Source organism: Aspergillus pseudoviridinutans (genome assembly GCF_018340605.1).
Source record: "Aspergillus pseudoviridinutans IFM 55266 DNA, scaffold_5, whole genome shotgun sequence".
NCBI lineage: Eukaryota > Fungi > Ascomycota > Eurotiomycetes > Eurotiales > Aspergillaceae > Aspergillus > Aspergillus pseudoviridinutans.
In genome coordinates this window covers 3,159,395-3,176,322 of record NW_025091285.1, presented here as the reverse complement: position 1 = coordinate 3,176,322, position 16,928 = coordinate 3,159,395, and the positions used below count along the sequence as shown (strand labels likewise).

The following is a 16,928-nucleotide window of genomic DNA, read 5'->3' as shown; positions in this document are numbered from 1 at the left end:
GGAAAGTGTTTGGCGGAGCTACCTTACCTAGAGCTGCTAACATGGCAAAGTTATCAATTCTTATCTTAGTTTCGCCGCTTTCGCGTTAGGGGGATCTGAGATTCTTCTTACTAGGTACTCCAGAAATGCTCCACTTTTTGACGATTCCTGGGGCAGGGAAAGTCTGGAGTTCAATTCGCAATACTCTACGTCACCACCGAGCAATGAGTCGAATTATCGCAGAAAACAACGCAACCCATTGTGTCTAGTCTATACATCTATGATCTCTTATGATCTCAGTATGAATTGCCTGCAGTTCATGGTTATCCCCAGTCGACAAATTTGCAGGACATTATCGTCCTGCTGGAGTAGGACTTGATAGTTGATATATGAATTGTATACAGGAATCAAACTGATAATAATGTCCCCAGGCCCGGCATCTCGGACTCCCAGTTTTGGACATCCCGTGCAGCTGAAGTGGGCCATTCTGGAAGAAACATGGACGGTCTTTATCCCTTCGATCTACCAGATCGTGTCTCTTACCGTCTTCGGCAATCAAGTAGCTCCAAATGAGCAAAAGTCACGATCCCTGCCCGAATCCGATGCCTCAAAAACTGTGGCAAGCTGTATCTCTTGGCGCCTGTCGCGCAGTTACAGGTTCATCGTACCCTGGTTGTTGCCGGGCGGTCCTGTGTTTGGGTCATATTGTATCATCGTGAAAGCAACTCTAGACTTTCTAGACTCCATCAGGGCAATCACGAGGCCATCTTGCTTTTTATCCCTTTGCCTTGCTTCATTTGTATCGACGTGATATCATGCCTCTGTCTCAAGGGTATAAACTTAGAACTCTTCTAATTTAGGTCTCGAGTTATGTAGAATCTGAAGTGTGCAATTGTATGCTGCCTGTCTTTTGACATTCTCTCTGGTCAATTGTTTCTTAGCTCTGCGCCTTGTTCCCCATTTATCTTATAGAATCTTTGAAATCTTTGACGAAGTCATGTCTTTGACTCTGCCTCGGTCGCTGACCGCAGCGCGGTCATGGCTACCCTGCACTTCGCTTCATTTGTTCCTACGATCAACATATTCAACTACGACCAATGAGCAACACATCCAGAGAAAGCTTCCCCGGATGACACCGCATCGATTCAGAGAGTTTGATCTTGCAGACCGCGTCTTCGCCGTCACTGGCGGCGGGAGAGGCCTGGGGCTGGCCATGGCCGAAGCTGTGATGGAAGCCGGAGCCAAAGGTACAGATATATCCTCGACTTCAACTTCAAGAGATACACTTGAGCACCTTTGCTAACACACCTCTCAAAAACCAGTATACTGCCTAGATCGCCTCGAGAAACCACACCCTGAATTCGAAACCGCCAGAGCCCAAGCCGAAAAGGAATACGGCGGCGCCCTGGAATACCGACGCATCGACGTGCGCAACGAACCCGAGGTCAACGACGTCTTCGCCGAGATCGCCTCCCGGGATAAGCGGCTGGACGGCCTCATCGCCGCCGCAGGCATCAACCACCTGCAGAGCGCCCTGGAGCACTCCCAGGCGGCCCTGAACGAAGTCATGCAGATCAACTACAACGGCGTCTTCATCTCCGCCACCGCAGCAGCGCGACAGATATTCAAATATCAGCAGAAGGGGTCCATCCTGCTCATTGCAAGCATGAGCGGGCTCATCGCTAATAAGGGCATGACCTCGCCCGTGTACAACTCGTCCAAGGCGGCTGTGATCCAGCTCGCGCGGTCCCTGGCGATGGAATGGGGTCGGCAGGGGATCAGGGTTAATAGTCTCTGTCCGGGACACATCGTCACGCCGATGGTCGAGCAGGTGTTCGAGCAGAATCCGGCTGCGAAGGCGATCTGGGAGGCGGAGAATATGCTCGGTCGGCTCGCGTGTCCGGAGGAGTTCAGGGGTGCGGCGCTCTTCGCGCTCAGTGATGCCAGTAGCTTTATGACAGGGAGCACGATGATCATTGACGGTGGCCATACTGCGTGGTGAGCTCTTCGGCGATTTTCACGACTGCCTGGTTTCCGAGTAAGCGTCTTCTGATTCCCTCCTGTATTCTTTATGCTTATCGGTTCACTGGGACGAAAGTACATGATTCTTTGTCCCTTTCTTGTACTATAAGCGACTTCCTTTCTCTTGCTTCTTAGCCAAAATATCAATAGTAATATTTAATCTGGACCAAGTACATACCATGACTTTCATGCAACCAAAATTGTAGATGCAGCAGCAACAAAAAGCGGAAGCACAATCATGAAACGTGCCTCATAAAATGTTCACGAATCTCTCTTCAACACTATGATTGAACTGATTCCCATCCATAAGGACCTGCCGCGTTTCCATCTCAATATCAGCACCTTCTTCCCGATCTGCTACACGATCGCCCCTCTGAAGCATAAACCTCAGCACGAACGCAAGGACAGCAACCACAACCATGAAGAAAGAGCACGTTGCCATCCCACGCACGTACCACGGTCCCTCACTGCGTGGGTACAGCCTCGTCCCGAGTAACGGCCCACACTGCCCGATGAGGTTGAGGATCGCCATGCTGGCTCCCTTGCCTTCCTCCGCGGGTCGGTTGTCCATCGTCCAGGTGATGATGAGGGTGATGGCAGAGAAAAAGCCTGCCGTGGCGGGGTAGACACAGGCGTATCGGATAAAGGTCTGGAGGCCTGTGGACATGTGCGCGTGGTAGTAGCCTGTAGCTGCGATTGCGAGGTAGGCGAATGAGGATATCAGAGCGTGGCCGATGAGATAGGGGCTTCGGGTTCTGTGACGGTCGGATAGGTAGGCTGTTGCAAGCACTACCACGAAGGCGATGAGGTAAGGGGGTGCGCAGAGGGCTTGCGCGGAGAGGGAGGAGTAGCCCATGCTGTGAGAGCGTGAGCGTATTGATTGGCAGGGGTTCTCTGATGTCAGGGGCTTACTCTTCTATGATGGTTGGCAGGAACACGGGCATAGAGCTGAAAGCGACGTTGCAGCTGAAGAACATAAACTATAGCAGCTGCATGTCAGTTCGACTCAAAGGAGGAGAGATATGGCTTCCACGAACAGCTGTCACATAAGATTTGGGATCTGCCAGCGCCTTGACAACTTCCCTCCAATTGAACTTCCTGGAATCGGGCCCACGATAGTCGGATCTGCTCTCTCCCAGCCGCAGCTTGGCTACCATTCTCTGTCTGGGCTCAAGAAAACGCGCACTCTCGGGCGAGTCGGGTATCAGTATCCATGAAAAGACAGCGACAAGCACACTGGGGAATCCTTCGACCAGGAAGAGAGTTCGCCACGGTGCAATGGGGCCATTGCTGCTGACCTTGACAATCAGCCATGCGAGACTACTCGCGAATGAAGTCGCCAAGGGAGCCGCTGAGATAAACAGTCCGTTTCGTAAAGCGAGTTCTTCCCTCTTGTAGAACAGGGAGAGATAGAACGGCACTCCAGGGCCAAATGCCGCTTCCGTGATGCCTAGCAAGGCACGCAGAATCACGAGGGTGCTGAATGAAGTAGCCAGTGACTGGAAGGAAGCAACGAGACCCCATCCGCATACACACAGAGAGATATAGATGTGCGGAGGAAAGATCCGGTACATGAGGGTCATCCACTCAAAGAGGATATATGTGATGTAAAAAGCTGTCAAAAGCCATTCATATTGTGAAGATGAAAGATGCAAATCGTCAGTGAGTCCAGCGATTTTTGCATTTCCAATATCTGCAAAGCAGTCAGCTATTTGATGACCGTTCTGAAGCAGTAACACACTCACTGGAACGATCCAAGAACGAGAGCAGGTAGAGAAGGGCCAGAAATGGAACCAGCTTGCGGTCAAATCTCTTCACGACTTCCTTTTCTTCAGCTACCGTGTACTTTGTAGCGGCTACGGCCCTTTTGGGTTTCGCTTCCTTGTCGTCATATGAATCGTAGCCTTCATCTTGGCCCTCATCGTCGGAAATGTAGTCCGCTTCAGCGCGAAAGTCCGTTTGCAATCTTAACGACCGAGCTGGTGGTCGTTTGGAACTCGAAGATGCATTTTCATTGTCGGATGCTCCGGAATCTGGCGTATACTGCGCGCTAGCCGGTGTCCCTGTGCTGGAGCTATAGGATGCTGCCTCGGTCGGCTGCAGATGATAGGAGGCCATCTACGGAGTAACCGATGTAAGAAATGTCCGTGTTTTGTGGCTCAAGGATCCATTTGCTTTCGAGGGGAATCTCAGCAGCCAGGCAGAGATATCTGAGACTTTGTGATCCACCAAAATCTATCACTTATCATAAGATCATCTGACATTGGGAGTTTAGACCTGGTAGGATTAACTTTAAGTACAGGGGGGAGACAAGCACAGGCTTGGCGGTGCACGTGGCACGCACTAGGAGAGTTGATTTGCGCCAAGGACAGATGCTGCACGGCTAAGATCCACCGGAATCCTCTATCAAAGTGTCGGGGCACCGGAACTCAACACGGGCTATGGATGAAGAACGGCCAGCCTTAGATTCAAGTTGTGTCAATCGGATATCATAGTCATTGACAGTGGCTTGAGAATTCATCCAGTCTTCACTGACTCACCAGTCAACATTCGAACCCCGGTGCGACGGACGATTGATTGACGAACCATGAGTTAAGAAGAGGCATCACCTTCAGGAACCATGGGACTCCACCGCCGAGGTCTGTAAGAGTCGATCAGAAATCGGGCACGCTTTTTAGGGCGCAAGTATTTGGGGGCCGGGGGAGGCTTCTCATCGAAATGGCGCCCTCGACCACCTGTAAGAGCAGTAGCTTTATCTCTCATGATGGCAAACCACTTTTCAAGGTCCGGAATAGCCTCATGGTCCTTCATATTGTTGGCACGGAGGTATGCCAGGGCGTTTTCGGCTGAGTCTCTCACAAATCGAACGGTGTTTAGATCGCTTGCTGTTTCCTTTCGTCTTCTGTTGATGTGTTCATCTCTGGCTTTGAAAAAGACGTCAAGAAGCCGCTCCGCTCGACTCCGGACGCTGTCGTCATCTCTCTTTCTCTTCAGGGAAGCTTTCGTATCTGCTTTACGGGGATTGTAGTCCTTCATCGGCTTTTTGCCGGCCGTGTGGGCTCGCTCATTCCGCCTGTTCTCGCGATCATGGTTCTGGGTATCCGCTCCACCGGGGACAACATTTTTTCTTTCAGGCTTTGCTTCACGAGACTCTTCGGACAAAGACTTGGTATCTTCTGAGTGTATGCCAGACTCCTTTGTCGGTTCGCTTGTGGTGGTGGTACTGGCGTGGACTTGTCCATCCAACTTCAGGATAGGCTCTTCCGAATTGGGGGACTCTGTGTTGGAATCCGTCGATGAGCGCACTGAATCATTAAACACACCGGTCAGTATAATTGAATAAAAAACTTGGGAACAGTTTCTGCGGACAAACTTTTGGTCAAAGCCTGATGCAGCCCAAGACGCTTAGTGGCCACATCCAGACTGTGCGAAGTGTTGGAAATAGGAACAATCCCGAGATACTCAGTCAGGTAGAGCTCAAGGACGCTCAGTTCCGCAGGCTCGTCTCCATTTTTTGACAGCGTCAACAGAGCTTTATCGTAGATGGTGACCTGACCATCATTGAAGTCCTGAGAGCGGCATCTGGCCAGTGAAACCTGAAGTCGGACAGTGCTGACGAGGAGATCCGATTTCTCAGTGCTTTTGAGAAGATCGCGGAGGACGGGACTGGGACATTTGATCTTAAAGTATTTGTGCACCAGCTCATCGACCTTTTTCTGCTGGCTGATTCCCCTGCGGCGGCTGCTCTTAGGGGACGAGTTTTCTGGTATCCAGGATGAAGCCATTGTGCTTAGAGATGCTCTTTGGGACGTCGGTTGGTGAGTTTATAGAACGACGAGTAAAGGTCTGATTGAAAGGAAGGAATGATGATTAGATGAAGACTAGCTCCATGAAAACAGAATGAGTGCGCTGTTGGCGTCGTAGCTCAAGGAGATGAAAGGAGAACTTCGGTGGCTGTGGAAAGTGGAAGAAGGCTCTATAGACAAGATGTGTTTGTCACAATTCAACAAATGACTAGTGGGAAGAGAGCAGATGCATTTGACTTGAGATGAAGAATAAGACGAAGCCCTTTGGATCCATCCTTATTGAGCAATCAGCCTCAATGCTCTAGGATCTGTCCGTCAAGACTTTACACAATAGAAGTCTACGGAGCTAAACCTCCGTCAATGGGAACACTTTCCTAAAAGAATTATCAAGACCTTTTGGTCTAATCAACGTCTCTCTTGCTCATATTGTTCTTTACATTGCTCACTCAAAGGTATTGACTGCATTGACACCGCACCTATTGCCCGACACCTTTCAATCAATAAGACTCGTAAAGAGTTAATAGGGAATGTGAAAGCATCATTTTCAAAGATACGATTTTGTAACAAAAGCAATGCAGAATAGTTAAGAGGTATCCTAGAAGTAGCAATAGCATTATGGGATTAGTACAAACTGTAATCTGTCATGAGATCCTGCGGCAAAATATCAAGTCAATTCCAACATTAGATCCTTCGCAAGCCAACGCTTAATTCCGCTCTTTCCAAATCTTCTCAATCTCCTCAACAAGAACCGAAACCTGACTACCTCTTCCTCCTTGGACACAGTCTTTCCACACGCCGTCGTCACGAACACACCACACATGCTCATCTAGCCGGACGGTACAGCTAGTTCTGACACCAAGTGCCTCGCTGTACAGGGCACTCTTGCGGAGCAGCGCAATACCGCTAAGGGGATCCTTGTCCCCTCCGTCATGGCCAGGGTCATCGTCCTGCTGGCTGGCACACTCGTTCAAGGCATCAAAATCAATGCCATGCTCTAAAGCGCATTGCTCGACGAATGAGCGCTCCGGGATCTTCTCATAGGAACTGATCAGGCAGTTGGCGAAGCCCAGGGAGCGGATCGTTGGGGTGCGATGCGTGCTTCGTCCCTCCGGTGGAAAAGGGAGATTCGCAGCACAGAGAATGAGCATATCCCCTATGCATTCAGCAGGACCATGTTTGCATACTACATCAGTAGACTTGTTGGATACACTGTAGTTTGCTTAGCTTGCAGGCCAGTTCCGTCTTCCGGGCGGAAGGAGCTTACCTTGCAATGAATGACAACCCAAAGTCTACTTTGTCACTGATTTGCTCCATGGTAGGAACTACCAATTTTTGCAGACAATCCCGGGCGTCTGGACATTTGCTCATGATGTGAGCTTCCAGCGAAACCTTATTATCAACCGCTGATGCCTCAGGCTTGTGCTCCATCAGCGGCACCACATCAGCTTTTGTGAGGGGGGAAGAGAAGCCATCATCCAGCCTCTTCGACGAAGGATGACAGGAATGCGATAAAAATTTTGAGATAGGTGTAGGAAACCAGCTGAGAACACTGAAAAGGACGAATCCAAGCGAAATGACTATTAGAAAACGCCGCACGAAATGTGATGCTGGTCGGTCGCGGCGGGAATGGCTGGAGGCAGCCTCAGCAGATTCGATCGCGCCAAGATCATGGAGGCCTTCCCTCTGATCCTGAAACTGTACTTTCTCCATAACTATCCGTACTTCACCGACCGTTAACAACAGCTATGTTATAGTTGATGCGGGGAAGAGGTTAGATTCGGAGGCTGTGGGGGAAGAAGGGTCATTGATGGATTAATTAATCGATCGATGTGACTGTGGAGGCCCGTAGAGAGCAACACTGAGGACGGGAGCACAGAGCTGTGAGCTCACTCAGCGCCTAAAGCTAATTAAGTGGCGTTGCAAGGTGACCATTACCACATCCATTATTAGGCCAACTACCGACTCCTGTACGCATATCTGGTGATTCAAGACTGCCAGCCTCAACCTTTCTGTTCGTGGATCCCTTGATCTTCAACTACCTTATTTCTTGGCGATTACAGGGGAAACCATCAACGTCTTCATCTTGAAACGCTCGAATATAAGCTAGAGGCCAGATGCCACAACTATCAATAGGCATCCAATGCTTGAATGATACATACCCCTGTTCGCCGTCATATCTTGAGATTGCAACGTTGTATCTGTTTAAATTAAAGCATAATATTCGTAACAAGGGCCCTGACTCAGGTGTTACGTCGCCTGCTCCAAGGGATGCGACACCTTATGCAATAATAATAGCGACATTATCTGTAACTCGATAGTCTCAAGTTCGGCCGAAATAGTGCCGAAAACATGCCACCGATTTGGCCCACCAAAGCAACCAAGAGGGAGGAGAAGTCCTCCATTTCTTGTAAAAGCCTCATGCCCCACTGGCAGCTGCTTTTTTGGGCTTATCAACTTCACCAATAGGTAGCACAAGGTAGATACACAAGTTAGAGACCCAGCTGTCATGCTTGCTGACACCAGCCGTATTAGTGATCAACAAATAGCAATTAGATACAAGATGGTTCCCATAAGCGAAGAGATATCTCAAGATCGTTGGAGGCTTGGAGCTACGGCATCGTTTGACGCCCTATAGGCAGCTAGATCCTTGGCTTGAAGGCTAAGTATACGAGACGAGCATTTGGGTAAATTGTCCTTGCTCATTCCAACAACCGGCCACAGATCGCAGTACCGTAAACCTTCAGTGCTATGCCTGGCACCATAATAGGGCATTCAAATGAAAATCCTCTGTTCTGAGATCAGCGCCGCATCAGAAGACAGCCTCCCAATCCGAGGTCACCACATCAAGGAGAATGTCCGAAGAGGTCGAGCTAGACTTGTTCTCTGCTATGTTCGTAGTTAATTAGTATGCTCAGATATTGACTAGGACGTATCGGAATGGCCGAAATCCAGATTACCATCCTTGCAAAAGTCGAGACTCATGGAAAACATAATTCCGTCTCTTTTTGCTTTTCATCGGTAAGCTAAATCCCGAGGCGTTTCCGAAAGGTTCCAGGACCACTCTGCTGGCTTCAGCGCTCTGAGTTCTCGCAGTTCCTTCAGGCGTCAAGGTTGTCGTTACCGCTCAACACAGCACATCTGTACGTTTCCTGATCATGTCTCTTATATGACTGGCAAGGCGCGACATCTCAGGTTCAGAAAGGACGACATCCTTGACTATGCTGGACAGAAGGTCGATAAACCGAGAAAGATGCCTGTCGTGAGCATTTTCAGTCGGGAGCGTAGCAGAATGGCTCATTGTTCATCCATGATGCTATTTGATAATGAGCTGCTCAAACCCGAGTCTCAAAGTATACGTGCGCACCCTGTCACAGATATCACCGGACAGTTGGCCCAACTCCGTCGACTCGATGACGCCGACGTCACTCCGATTTCGGAGTCTGCTAGCCTACACACCAAAAAGCGTGATACGTACCTAGTCTATGCGGGTGTGATACATTGCTACTGGTAGGTAGCTACCTTAATGTGGTCACTGTAATTGCTGTCGACCGGAATGAGGTTTCTCAAACTGCAAGCGGACTATCTCATGTTCACTGAGAGAGCCAGTTGACCTTAGAACGGGGTACTAAGATGTCCATGAATGGGCTTAGGGCAAAGGGTCAAAAGAACCGATCGGGAGTTGTCAGTTGTCACTCCGGAATAGCATGTTTCTTAAGGGACCTAATTCATAGCGCCATTGTGACCCACGTGTAGAAGCCCTGGCGAATTGGGGAACTCAGCTTTGAGATTCGAAGATAGAGAGGCTCGATTCTTAGTTCTCAATGTGGTCTTACAGAGCAGCGGATGAAAAGGTTGGAGACTGGTTGCCGTGGACTAAATTCTCGATACTAGTACCTCTGATAGTAAGTCTGCATAAGTATTGTAAGGAGACCCACCGTTTACCACCACATGGCTTCTTTGGGTTGATATAATCCGTGCTCGTGTCCCGCAGCCAGCCAGTCTCAAGTGAGCAGTAGCTCGACTGCTCCGTAATAGCTAGTATTGCCGGCGATTTTAACTTTTATATTCCTTTTTCTTTTCGTCTCGTGGCTTTTGGCTTTCAACCGTCGCTTAAATGGAGGGACTGAGAATGTGTCGAACCAGTGGAACCACACTCAAGGGGGCCAGTGCTCCGGCGTCGTGAAGCGAGAATAATGCTCTGTCCAAAGTTGACTACCTTGTGAGAGACTGGCAATAGAAACAAAATTATCATAGGTGTAGATAGAGGAGTCGCTAATAATAATGTCAAGCGGAGAGGAATCAATATGAGGAAGATGACTGGAGGGCGGAGAACTGGTAAAAAAGAAAACATCAACAATCAAACAATCAACAGCATGCGAGCTAAACGATGGAGTCTATTTTACCACTGAAGGTGTTAATCTAACCAGTGCCGGAGAATATCCGAGTCACCCACGGTTGTTGTCAACCACATACGATGTCCCAGGCTGTCATTGCTCAGATTGATTCAGCAGGGTCACATCGTCTCGTGCCGAAGGTCGCATTTGCTCCATCTGCAGTGGCTTTGAAGCAGTGAAGCTACTACGTACCACGGAGTACTCCTAAGATCTTCCCATCTTTCCCACTCTTATTTCCCTCCGCCCCTCCCTCCAGCAGCACCTCAGCGTTGAATAATTACCTTTCCTTTTCTTTTCTCTCCCGTGTTGTGGAGAATAATGGCTTCGTATGCGCTGGCTGGTCCTGTTTAGACTCTTTTCTTACTCCCTCTAGCTAGTCTGTCTATACTTAATAGCCCTTTCTTTCCTCCATCGCATAGTCGCTCCTCGACATAACCGGCTTCTGCCTCAACTGTGGGGAATCAGTGTTGATCACGTCCACATCTAAGGTGTTGACGATAGGTAATTTATTTCCTCCGTCCTTCTTTATGCCAATAGTTTTCTTTTCTGCGCGCAGTGACTATTCTGCTCTGTGGCCACTGCCCTTGCCATTATTCCTTGGTATCCTGCAGAGCCTTGCTGTCATTGTCACTTCAGGGTGTTCTTTGGATCGAGGCAGACCTCACAACTTGTGGCTAACTGATTCCTAATTTAGAGATTTAGATCGTGCAGGTCAACTTGCTCCCTTGATCTTTCGCCCTCGCACCGGAGCTTCCCCTTCTCCGCAACAAGAGCTTCGAAGGACCCGTTCAGATCCATGCGCGTTGACGATCGAGCCCTCAATCCTGTTTCCAGCTCAAGCTCCTCATCCGATCGCCCTGTGGCAATTCACGGGAGCGGAATCAACCAGACCTGTCCCTTCCATTGAGACATGCGCGCGCTGTGCAGGGCATAAACTCAATACATACATTTGCGTCCTATGAGTCTACTCGAATAAGTTTTTTCGGATTTCACGCATTCCACTTGATCCGGTCATTTCGCATTCTCACTCACCCAGGAGATTACAATGGCGCCGATGAACGTGATGGAGGCGGAGAACAGCAGGGATGAGGAACATGATATACATGAAGACGCAGTCGAAGTCGAGGAGGATGAGGAAGAAAATGTGTCCGAGCTCGATCCTTCACAGAAGGAGTACCTAGAGTACCAACGTAGGCTCGATGATTTTCTGTCACCTTTGGTCCTTGACGAAGCAGTCCTCTATAGACTTGCACGTCGCTTCTCGAGCACATACCGCCACCTAGCATTGAACTCGGACCAGCAGTTTTTGCCTACTCCTGTCACTAGACTGCCCACGGGTCTTGAGACCGGTCGTTATCTGGCTATTGATGTTGGAGGAAGCAATCTACGAGTCGCATTCATTGAACTCCTGGGGGAAGCGGCTGACTCCGATATCCGTTCAACAGACGCTTCGGAGAGATCAAGGGATACCCTTCGAAAGGCACAAAGACAACGAGTCAGACGGACACTAGAGAAAGCGTGGCCCATACAGGAACATCTGAAGATGGATAAGGCGGAGGACCTCTTCGCATGGATTGGGGACTGCATTGCGGAAGTGGTCGCCGAAAGCTTGACATCGGACGCCACGAAAGGCAATATTCCCCAAGAATTAGACATGGGAATCACGTTCAGTTTTCCTATCATGTGAGTATTCTTGCCATGAAGAGTCATTGCCTATTGTTATTTTGTCTTGGGAACTCTGGTGTAATTCAGTTTGACTGACAAAGTGATACAGGCAAGAGTCGCTCGCGGAAGCTACGCTGATGCCGATGGGCAAAGGGTTCGCCATCACCTCGGATCTCAATCTTCGCAACATCCTGCTTCACGGTTACGAGAAGCACACCAGACGTCCTGACGAGGACGAGCCCTCGAGCAAGCGCCGGAAACTCTTCGCACTACCTAAACTCAAGATTGCCGCTATCACAAATGATGCCGTCGCTACGCTTGCATCTCTGGCTTACTCCGTGAAGTCCCTGCCCAACAGTCGTGTCGCAATGGGTATCATTGTAGGCACAGGCTGCAACGCCACAATTCCTATGAAGCTTGAGTCTCTACATGAATCTAAAGCGGAACATGTAAAGTCAAAGAACCCGGAAGCAAAAGAAACAATTGTCAACACTGAATGGACCATTTCGGGCGCCGCCCCTCCTTTGAAAGAGCTCAATATCACAACAAAGTGGGACGAAGAGCTAGACAAGGCATGTGCACGTCCTGKGTTTCAGCCCTTCGAGTATATGACCGGTGGCCGGTACATCGGAGAACTCATTCGGCTGATACTCTTTGACTATCTTACAAACGTCGTTGAACTGGAGAAGAAACAGCTTCCCGCAACGCTCGTCCAGGAATATGCTCTGACCACATCATACGTCTCAGACAAAGTCGCTCGTCCGCAACGTGACGAAGATCTCGCTGCGGAACTGAATCGATCTTTACCTCCACCCGAGAGTAGCGAATGGTGCTGGGATGCTTTGACGGCGGGCGCTTTTCGGAAGATTGCTCGGGTCGTACAGAGTCGATCTGCCGGGTTAATAGCTGCGGCAGTGGTTGGATTACTCGCCTGTGCACAAGAGATCGAGTTGAAGGTGGATAGCAATGAGAACTCACCGCAAAGTTCAACTGCTGCATCGCCCCAGCGCAACGGTAGCGCTAAACTGCAGGCTATCTTGAACGAAACTACATCGTCAGCCTTGGAGACAGGCACTGCAAGGAATGGTCAAAGGCCGATTGTTCCAGTTCTACTGCCTACCCCAACACCTGCAGATTGGCAGTCGGGGCCTGAAGAGCTTGTTGTTGCTTACACTGGCGGAATAATCCAACACTATCCCAATTTCAAGGAGATGTGTCAGCAGTACATTGATCGACTGATCATGAGAACCGGTCCCCAGAAGAGCGGTAAATCAGTATTTTTGCGAGAAGCTTCGGATGGAGGAGTCATTGGTGCTGGCGTGCTTGCTGGAATGGTGAACAACGGTTAGAAATGCCTGGTTCTCCAGTGAACGTTCAAAATGAATTTTAACGAGAGATTATGATTATCATGCGGTCTCAATCTATTCTCGAACTGGCGCTATCTGCAGAAACCTCGGTTTTCACTGTTTTCCGAGATAGAGGGATCTTGGTGTTTTTTTTTTCTGTCTTTTGTTCAACAGGTCTTAGAGTGAGTTATTTGCTCCATTCTTTTGAAGTTGAGTAATTGAACTTTTTGAATTTTCATTCTCAGCTTTGAATGTGCCGGGTTTCAGAGGTCTGTATTATGACCGTCTCTGTATGCACAGTTTTATTTTTTTTTGGGAGGGTAATCAACTTCAAAGACGGTTCTTCCTCGATCTCATCAAACCAGCTCCGCAGGATATCTGGGTTTGCTGGGGGCTATCCTTTTCCAGCACTCAGTCAGACGCGATACCGAGTCTCAGGATATAGTTACTGTGAACAGTATTCACGAGACCGGGATAACGCAACCTCAACACTGTCGTGTCAAGATCAGAAGATCTCCGACGACACATAAGCCGACATGGAGTAACTGCAAGCGAAGAGAAGGCCCGGCGGCGTATGACCGCAATCCATCTCAGTCCAAAGGACTGCTCGATAGGCCGCACAGCATATTTGGCTCACAACACACTAAGCAAACAGCGACGCTAGATGGCGCATATCAGACTCTCGCCTACATGTCCATGCACGCTAGCTCAGAAATTCGCGGATTTAGCCTAGTTGCGCGCTCAGATGTAGCGAAACATGTTGTTCCGAACACTCCGTTTCATAGCCGTTGGTTTGCCATCCTCGTATTCGATACCAGAGGCACCGCCCTCACCAGACATCTGCTCGAGGCGTTCACGAAGCTCCTCATCAGCTTGAGCAACACTCTTGGTTACTTTGGGTTTTGATTCCTGGCTGCCGTTGCGAACCTTCGATGGATCCACCGACGAGGTCTGAACTTTGAGAGGATTTAGCAATGCAATATGACAATCGCTAGAGGTACATCGTGCACGAACCAGTTTTAGCATCTGACTTAGACGACTTTTGCGCCGTGTAGGATAAGAGCCGCTTTCCAGAGCAGTTGCGTGATATACGCACAGGCAGGCGTCCTGCCATGCACGAAACTTGTTGTACATTCATGATCTTCATGTGCCAAGCGACAGAATTTTGAGATTCAGCTCCATCAGAAGAAGTAGATATTTCAAGTTTTGTACCTTCCTCGGGTGTTATTCTGTTGACACTGATGTAATCATCAATACTCCGTAGTGATGTCAATATCACCTGACATTTGCAATAATATATCACGTGATAATAATCCCCCGCGATACGTTCAACCAGCCCAGCCTTGACTCTACTGATTCATCTTTTCGCACCCCCTCACTTGATCGCTCACATTTGAATGACAACATGAGCGCTCAGGCATACTATGAGTTGTATCGCGGGAGCAGGTACTGCACACTAAGCAGAAGCTGTGTTGCTTTTCACTAACAATTTTACCCAGTCTCGGTCTCTCCCTTACCGATACGCTCGATGACTTGATCAACGAAGGCCGCATTGAGCCCCAGCTCGCCATGAAGATTCTCTCCACGTTCGATCGCGTCATTACAGAAGTTCTTGCGGATAAAGTGCGCGCGAGGCTTACGTTCAAGGTAGCTTCTTCCGTTTGCAACGTGCTGGACCGATCTGGGGAACTCGGAGGAATAGATCGGCTTTTATGAGAACATTAACGGTGACTGACTTACCCTTTCTTGACACTAGGGACACCTGGATACCTATCGGTTCTGTGACGAAGTGTGGACATTCCTTATCAAAGACGTTACTTTCAAGTTGGACAACCAGACGACTGTGACGGCAGACAAGGTGAAGATCGTGAGCTGCAATAGCAAGCGGCCTGGAGAGGCGTAAACATCTTCGTATGGATTTACTCATGGCGTTTTTACTGGGCTATTTTCTCGCCAGGCGTTTTTCTTTACACGATGTTACCATTTGATTTGGCTGGGCACCTGGTTTTTCCTTCATCTTTGGGGTGTTATCCTATCGGCGTTCGGGCAATAACTCGTTTTGCATCACGAATACCTCAATAGTCATATCAAATCAAGATACCCTGATTCATCTACCTTTCTCATCCTGCGATGAGCTGAAAGTTAGCTGAAAGTTGAGTTGGCCCGCAGTTTCCTGCTACTTGCTAGGTAGACTAAATACCATCGCGGAGAGCGGGGCGGAACGCCTCCCGCGCTCCTTGGTTGATCGATTGCGGAGACAAAATTATAGTAAGATCCCGACATCGACGACCCGACAACTGAACGATCGGAGCTCCGTGATGTCGCGTTTCGCCGTCAGCGGAAATTTTCAAGAATACAACTCAATATGCCTCGAACTCTTCCGTGGCTTACGGGCAGCGGTACCAGAGCCGAGGACGCAAAGAGTTCACCGCGTCGACGTGAAGTGAAGCATGAGAAAGGTTCGGACCACGGCGCTGAGGAGACTCCAAAGGCATACAAATCTACGTCTCGCGGAGACAAGCGTGATTTTTTTCGGTCATGTAAGTAAAAGGAGATTCAGGATGTGTACGAGTCCTTTCTGATAAGATCTACGCAGCTCCGAGTCCTCCAACGTCTCCAATCCAGCGATGTCCCTCAGAAGAGTACGCACTACAGATCAGCCCTGGGACTGGCGGAGATTTACTGATATACAAACCACAGATACCTGATTGAAGGGTTCGATAAAGACGATATTTACATGATGGTCGAAGACGAGTTCTACGCCATGGCGCAGACGTTCACTCAGCACCTCCACTATGCGGAATACGTGAAACGTAAGAAGGAGGCAAAACTACAGAACGCAGCAGCAATTAAAGACCTTGCCCGACCTACTGATGGCACCACGCCGAAAAGCGAAGAGATGAAGAGGAAGGAGGCGGCCGCCGTCCTCTCAGCTCGTCAAAAGGCGGGCTTGGAGAAAATCGGGGCCAAGCGGCCGCAGCTGGACTCCGACAAGGAGGAAGACGACACAGACGAAGACGATGCGCTTGCGGGTACCTCGCTAGGGTACCTGATGACGAGTCCACGGAAGGCTCGCTCGCTAGTGGGCATGCAGGGTGTTAAATCGTCCACTAGGGCGGCTGCTGGGTTTGCCCAGGCGTCTGGGTCTAAAAGGCAGAAGACGAATCCTGATGCGCATATCCATTCTTCACCGAAGGCTGAAGTTGAAGGAGACGATCATGCGGCGGATGCAACGGCTACGGAAGATGACGACTTAGATGTGCAGATCACCAAGACTTCCACAAGACCGACAGCAAAGAAACATTCTATTGGATTAGATCTCAGCTCACCAGTCTTAAGGACCGGTTCTTCGACTCCCCAGAATACTGGCAATGATGATAAAGGGAAGAGACCCGTCCGCGTTATTCACAGAACTCCACCATTGGGTGGATCGAGAAAAAAAGTATTCTTCGATGACTTTGACGAGCTTCCAGAGCCGTCGAATCCAAGCGTTCCGGCACATGGCCAGCTCAAATCTCACACAGCTAATAATACAAAAGATCCGAACGAAAGTGTTGTAAATTCGAAAAAATCCCGTCTCAATGAAGTCCCAACATTCTTGTTTTGAGCACGAAACAGCGGACAATTCTTCCAAGCTCCTAGAGATATCCATTGGCGACATGCTTCGAAATGTCCAACCATCCTAAGTCGGATTCAACATCCTTGTCAAAGCGAGA

General features: G+C 49.3%; 8 protein-coding genes across 8 annotated transcripts; 4 read left to right on the top strand and 4 right to left on the bottom strand.

Annotated features, from left to right (window-relative positions):
* Positions 1-976: 976 nt before the first annotated feature.
* On the top strand, positions 977-1,981 carry Asppvi_008165 (putative short chain dehydrogenase/oxidoreductase; the record flags this gene model as incomplete). The annotated part of the gene is made up of 2 exons (XM_043304046.1): positions 977-1,226; positions 1,302-1,981. The coding sequence occupies 2 exons, from the start codon at positions 977-979 to the stop codon at positions 1,979-1,981; spliced, it is 930 nt and encodes a 309-aa protein (XP_043159981.1).
* Positions 1,982-2,251: 270 nt separating this feature from the next.
* Positions 2,252-4,119, bottom strand: Asppvi_008164 (putative MFS transporter; the record flags this gene model as incomplete). Its single annotated transcript, XM_043304045.1, has 4 exons — positions 2,252-2,858; positions 2,914-2,981; positions 3,039-3,694; positions 3,747-4,119. 4 exons carry the CDS (start codon positions 4,117-4,119, stop codon positions 2,252-2,254), a joined length of 1,704 nt encoding a protein of 567 aa, XP_043159980.1.
* A 474-nt stretch (positions 4,120-4,593) lies between these two features.
* Positions 4,594-5,786, bottom strand: Asppvi_008163 (uncharacterized protein; the record flags this gene model as incomplete). Its single annotated transcript, XM_043304044.1, has 2 exons — positions 4,594-5,306; positions 5,375-5,786. The coding sequence occupies 2 exons, from the start codon at positions 5,784-5,786 to the stop codon at positions 4,594-4,596; spliced, it is 1,125 nt and encodes a 374-aa protein (XP_043159979.1).
* A 725-nt stretch (positions 5,787-6,511) lies between these two features.
* Asppvi_008162 (GILT family protein) lies at positions 6,512-7,175 on the bottom strand (the record flags this gene model as incomplete). The annotated part of the gene is made up of 2 exons (XM_043304043.1): positions 6,512-7,016; positions 7,072-7,175. 2 exons carry the CDS (start codon positions 7,173-7,175, stop codon positions 6,512-6,514), a joined length of 609 nt encoding a protein of 202 aa, XP_043159978.1.
* Positions 7,176-11,246: 4,071 nt separating this feature from the next.
* Positions 11,247-13,215, top strand: Asppvi_008161 (hexokinase family protein; the record flags this gene model as incomplete). Its single annotated transcript, XM_043304042.1, has 2 exons — positions 11,247-11,884; positions 11,976-13,215. 2 exons carry the CDS (start codon positions 11,247-11,249, stop codon positions 13,213-13,215), a joined length of 1,878 nt encoding a protein of 625 aa, XP_043159977.1.
* A 738-nt stretch (positions 13,216-13,953) lies between these two features.
* Positions 13,954-14,326, bottom strand: Asppvi_008160 (uncharacterized protein; the record flags this gene model as incomplete). Its single annotated transcript, XM_043304041.1, has 2 exons — positions 13,954-14,168; positions 14,227-14,326. The coding sequence occupies 2 exons, from the start codon at positions 14,324-14,326 to the stop codon at positions 13,954-13,956; spliced, it is 315 nt and encodes a 104-aa protein (XP_043159976.1).
* A 291-nt stretch (positions 14,327-14,617) lies between these two features.
* On the top strand, positions 14,618-15,115 carry Asppvi_008159 (transcription initiation factor IIA subunit gamma; the record flags this gene model as incomplete). The annotated part of the gene is made up of 3 exons (XM_043304040.1): positions 14,618-14,658; positions 14,712-14,859; positions 14,969-15,115. 3 exons carry the CDS (start codon positions 14,618-14,620, stop codon positions 15,113-15,115), a joined length of 336 nt encoding a protein of 111 aa, XP_043159975.1.
* A 462-nt stretch (positions 15,116-15,577) lies between these two features.
* Positions 15,578-16,819, top strand: Asppvi_008158 (uncharacterized protein; the record flags this gene model as incomplete). The annotated part of the gene is made up of 3 exons (XM_043304039.1): positions 15,578-15,752; positions 15,809-15,854; positions 15,913-16,819. The coding sequence occupies 3 exons, from the start codon at positions 15,578-15,580 to the stop codon at positions 16,817-16,819; spliced, it is 1,128 nt and encodes a 375-aa protein (XP_043159974.1).
* Positions 16,820-16,928: the final 109 nt, after the last annotated feature.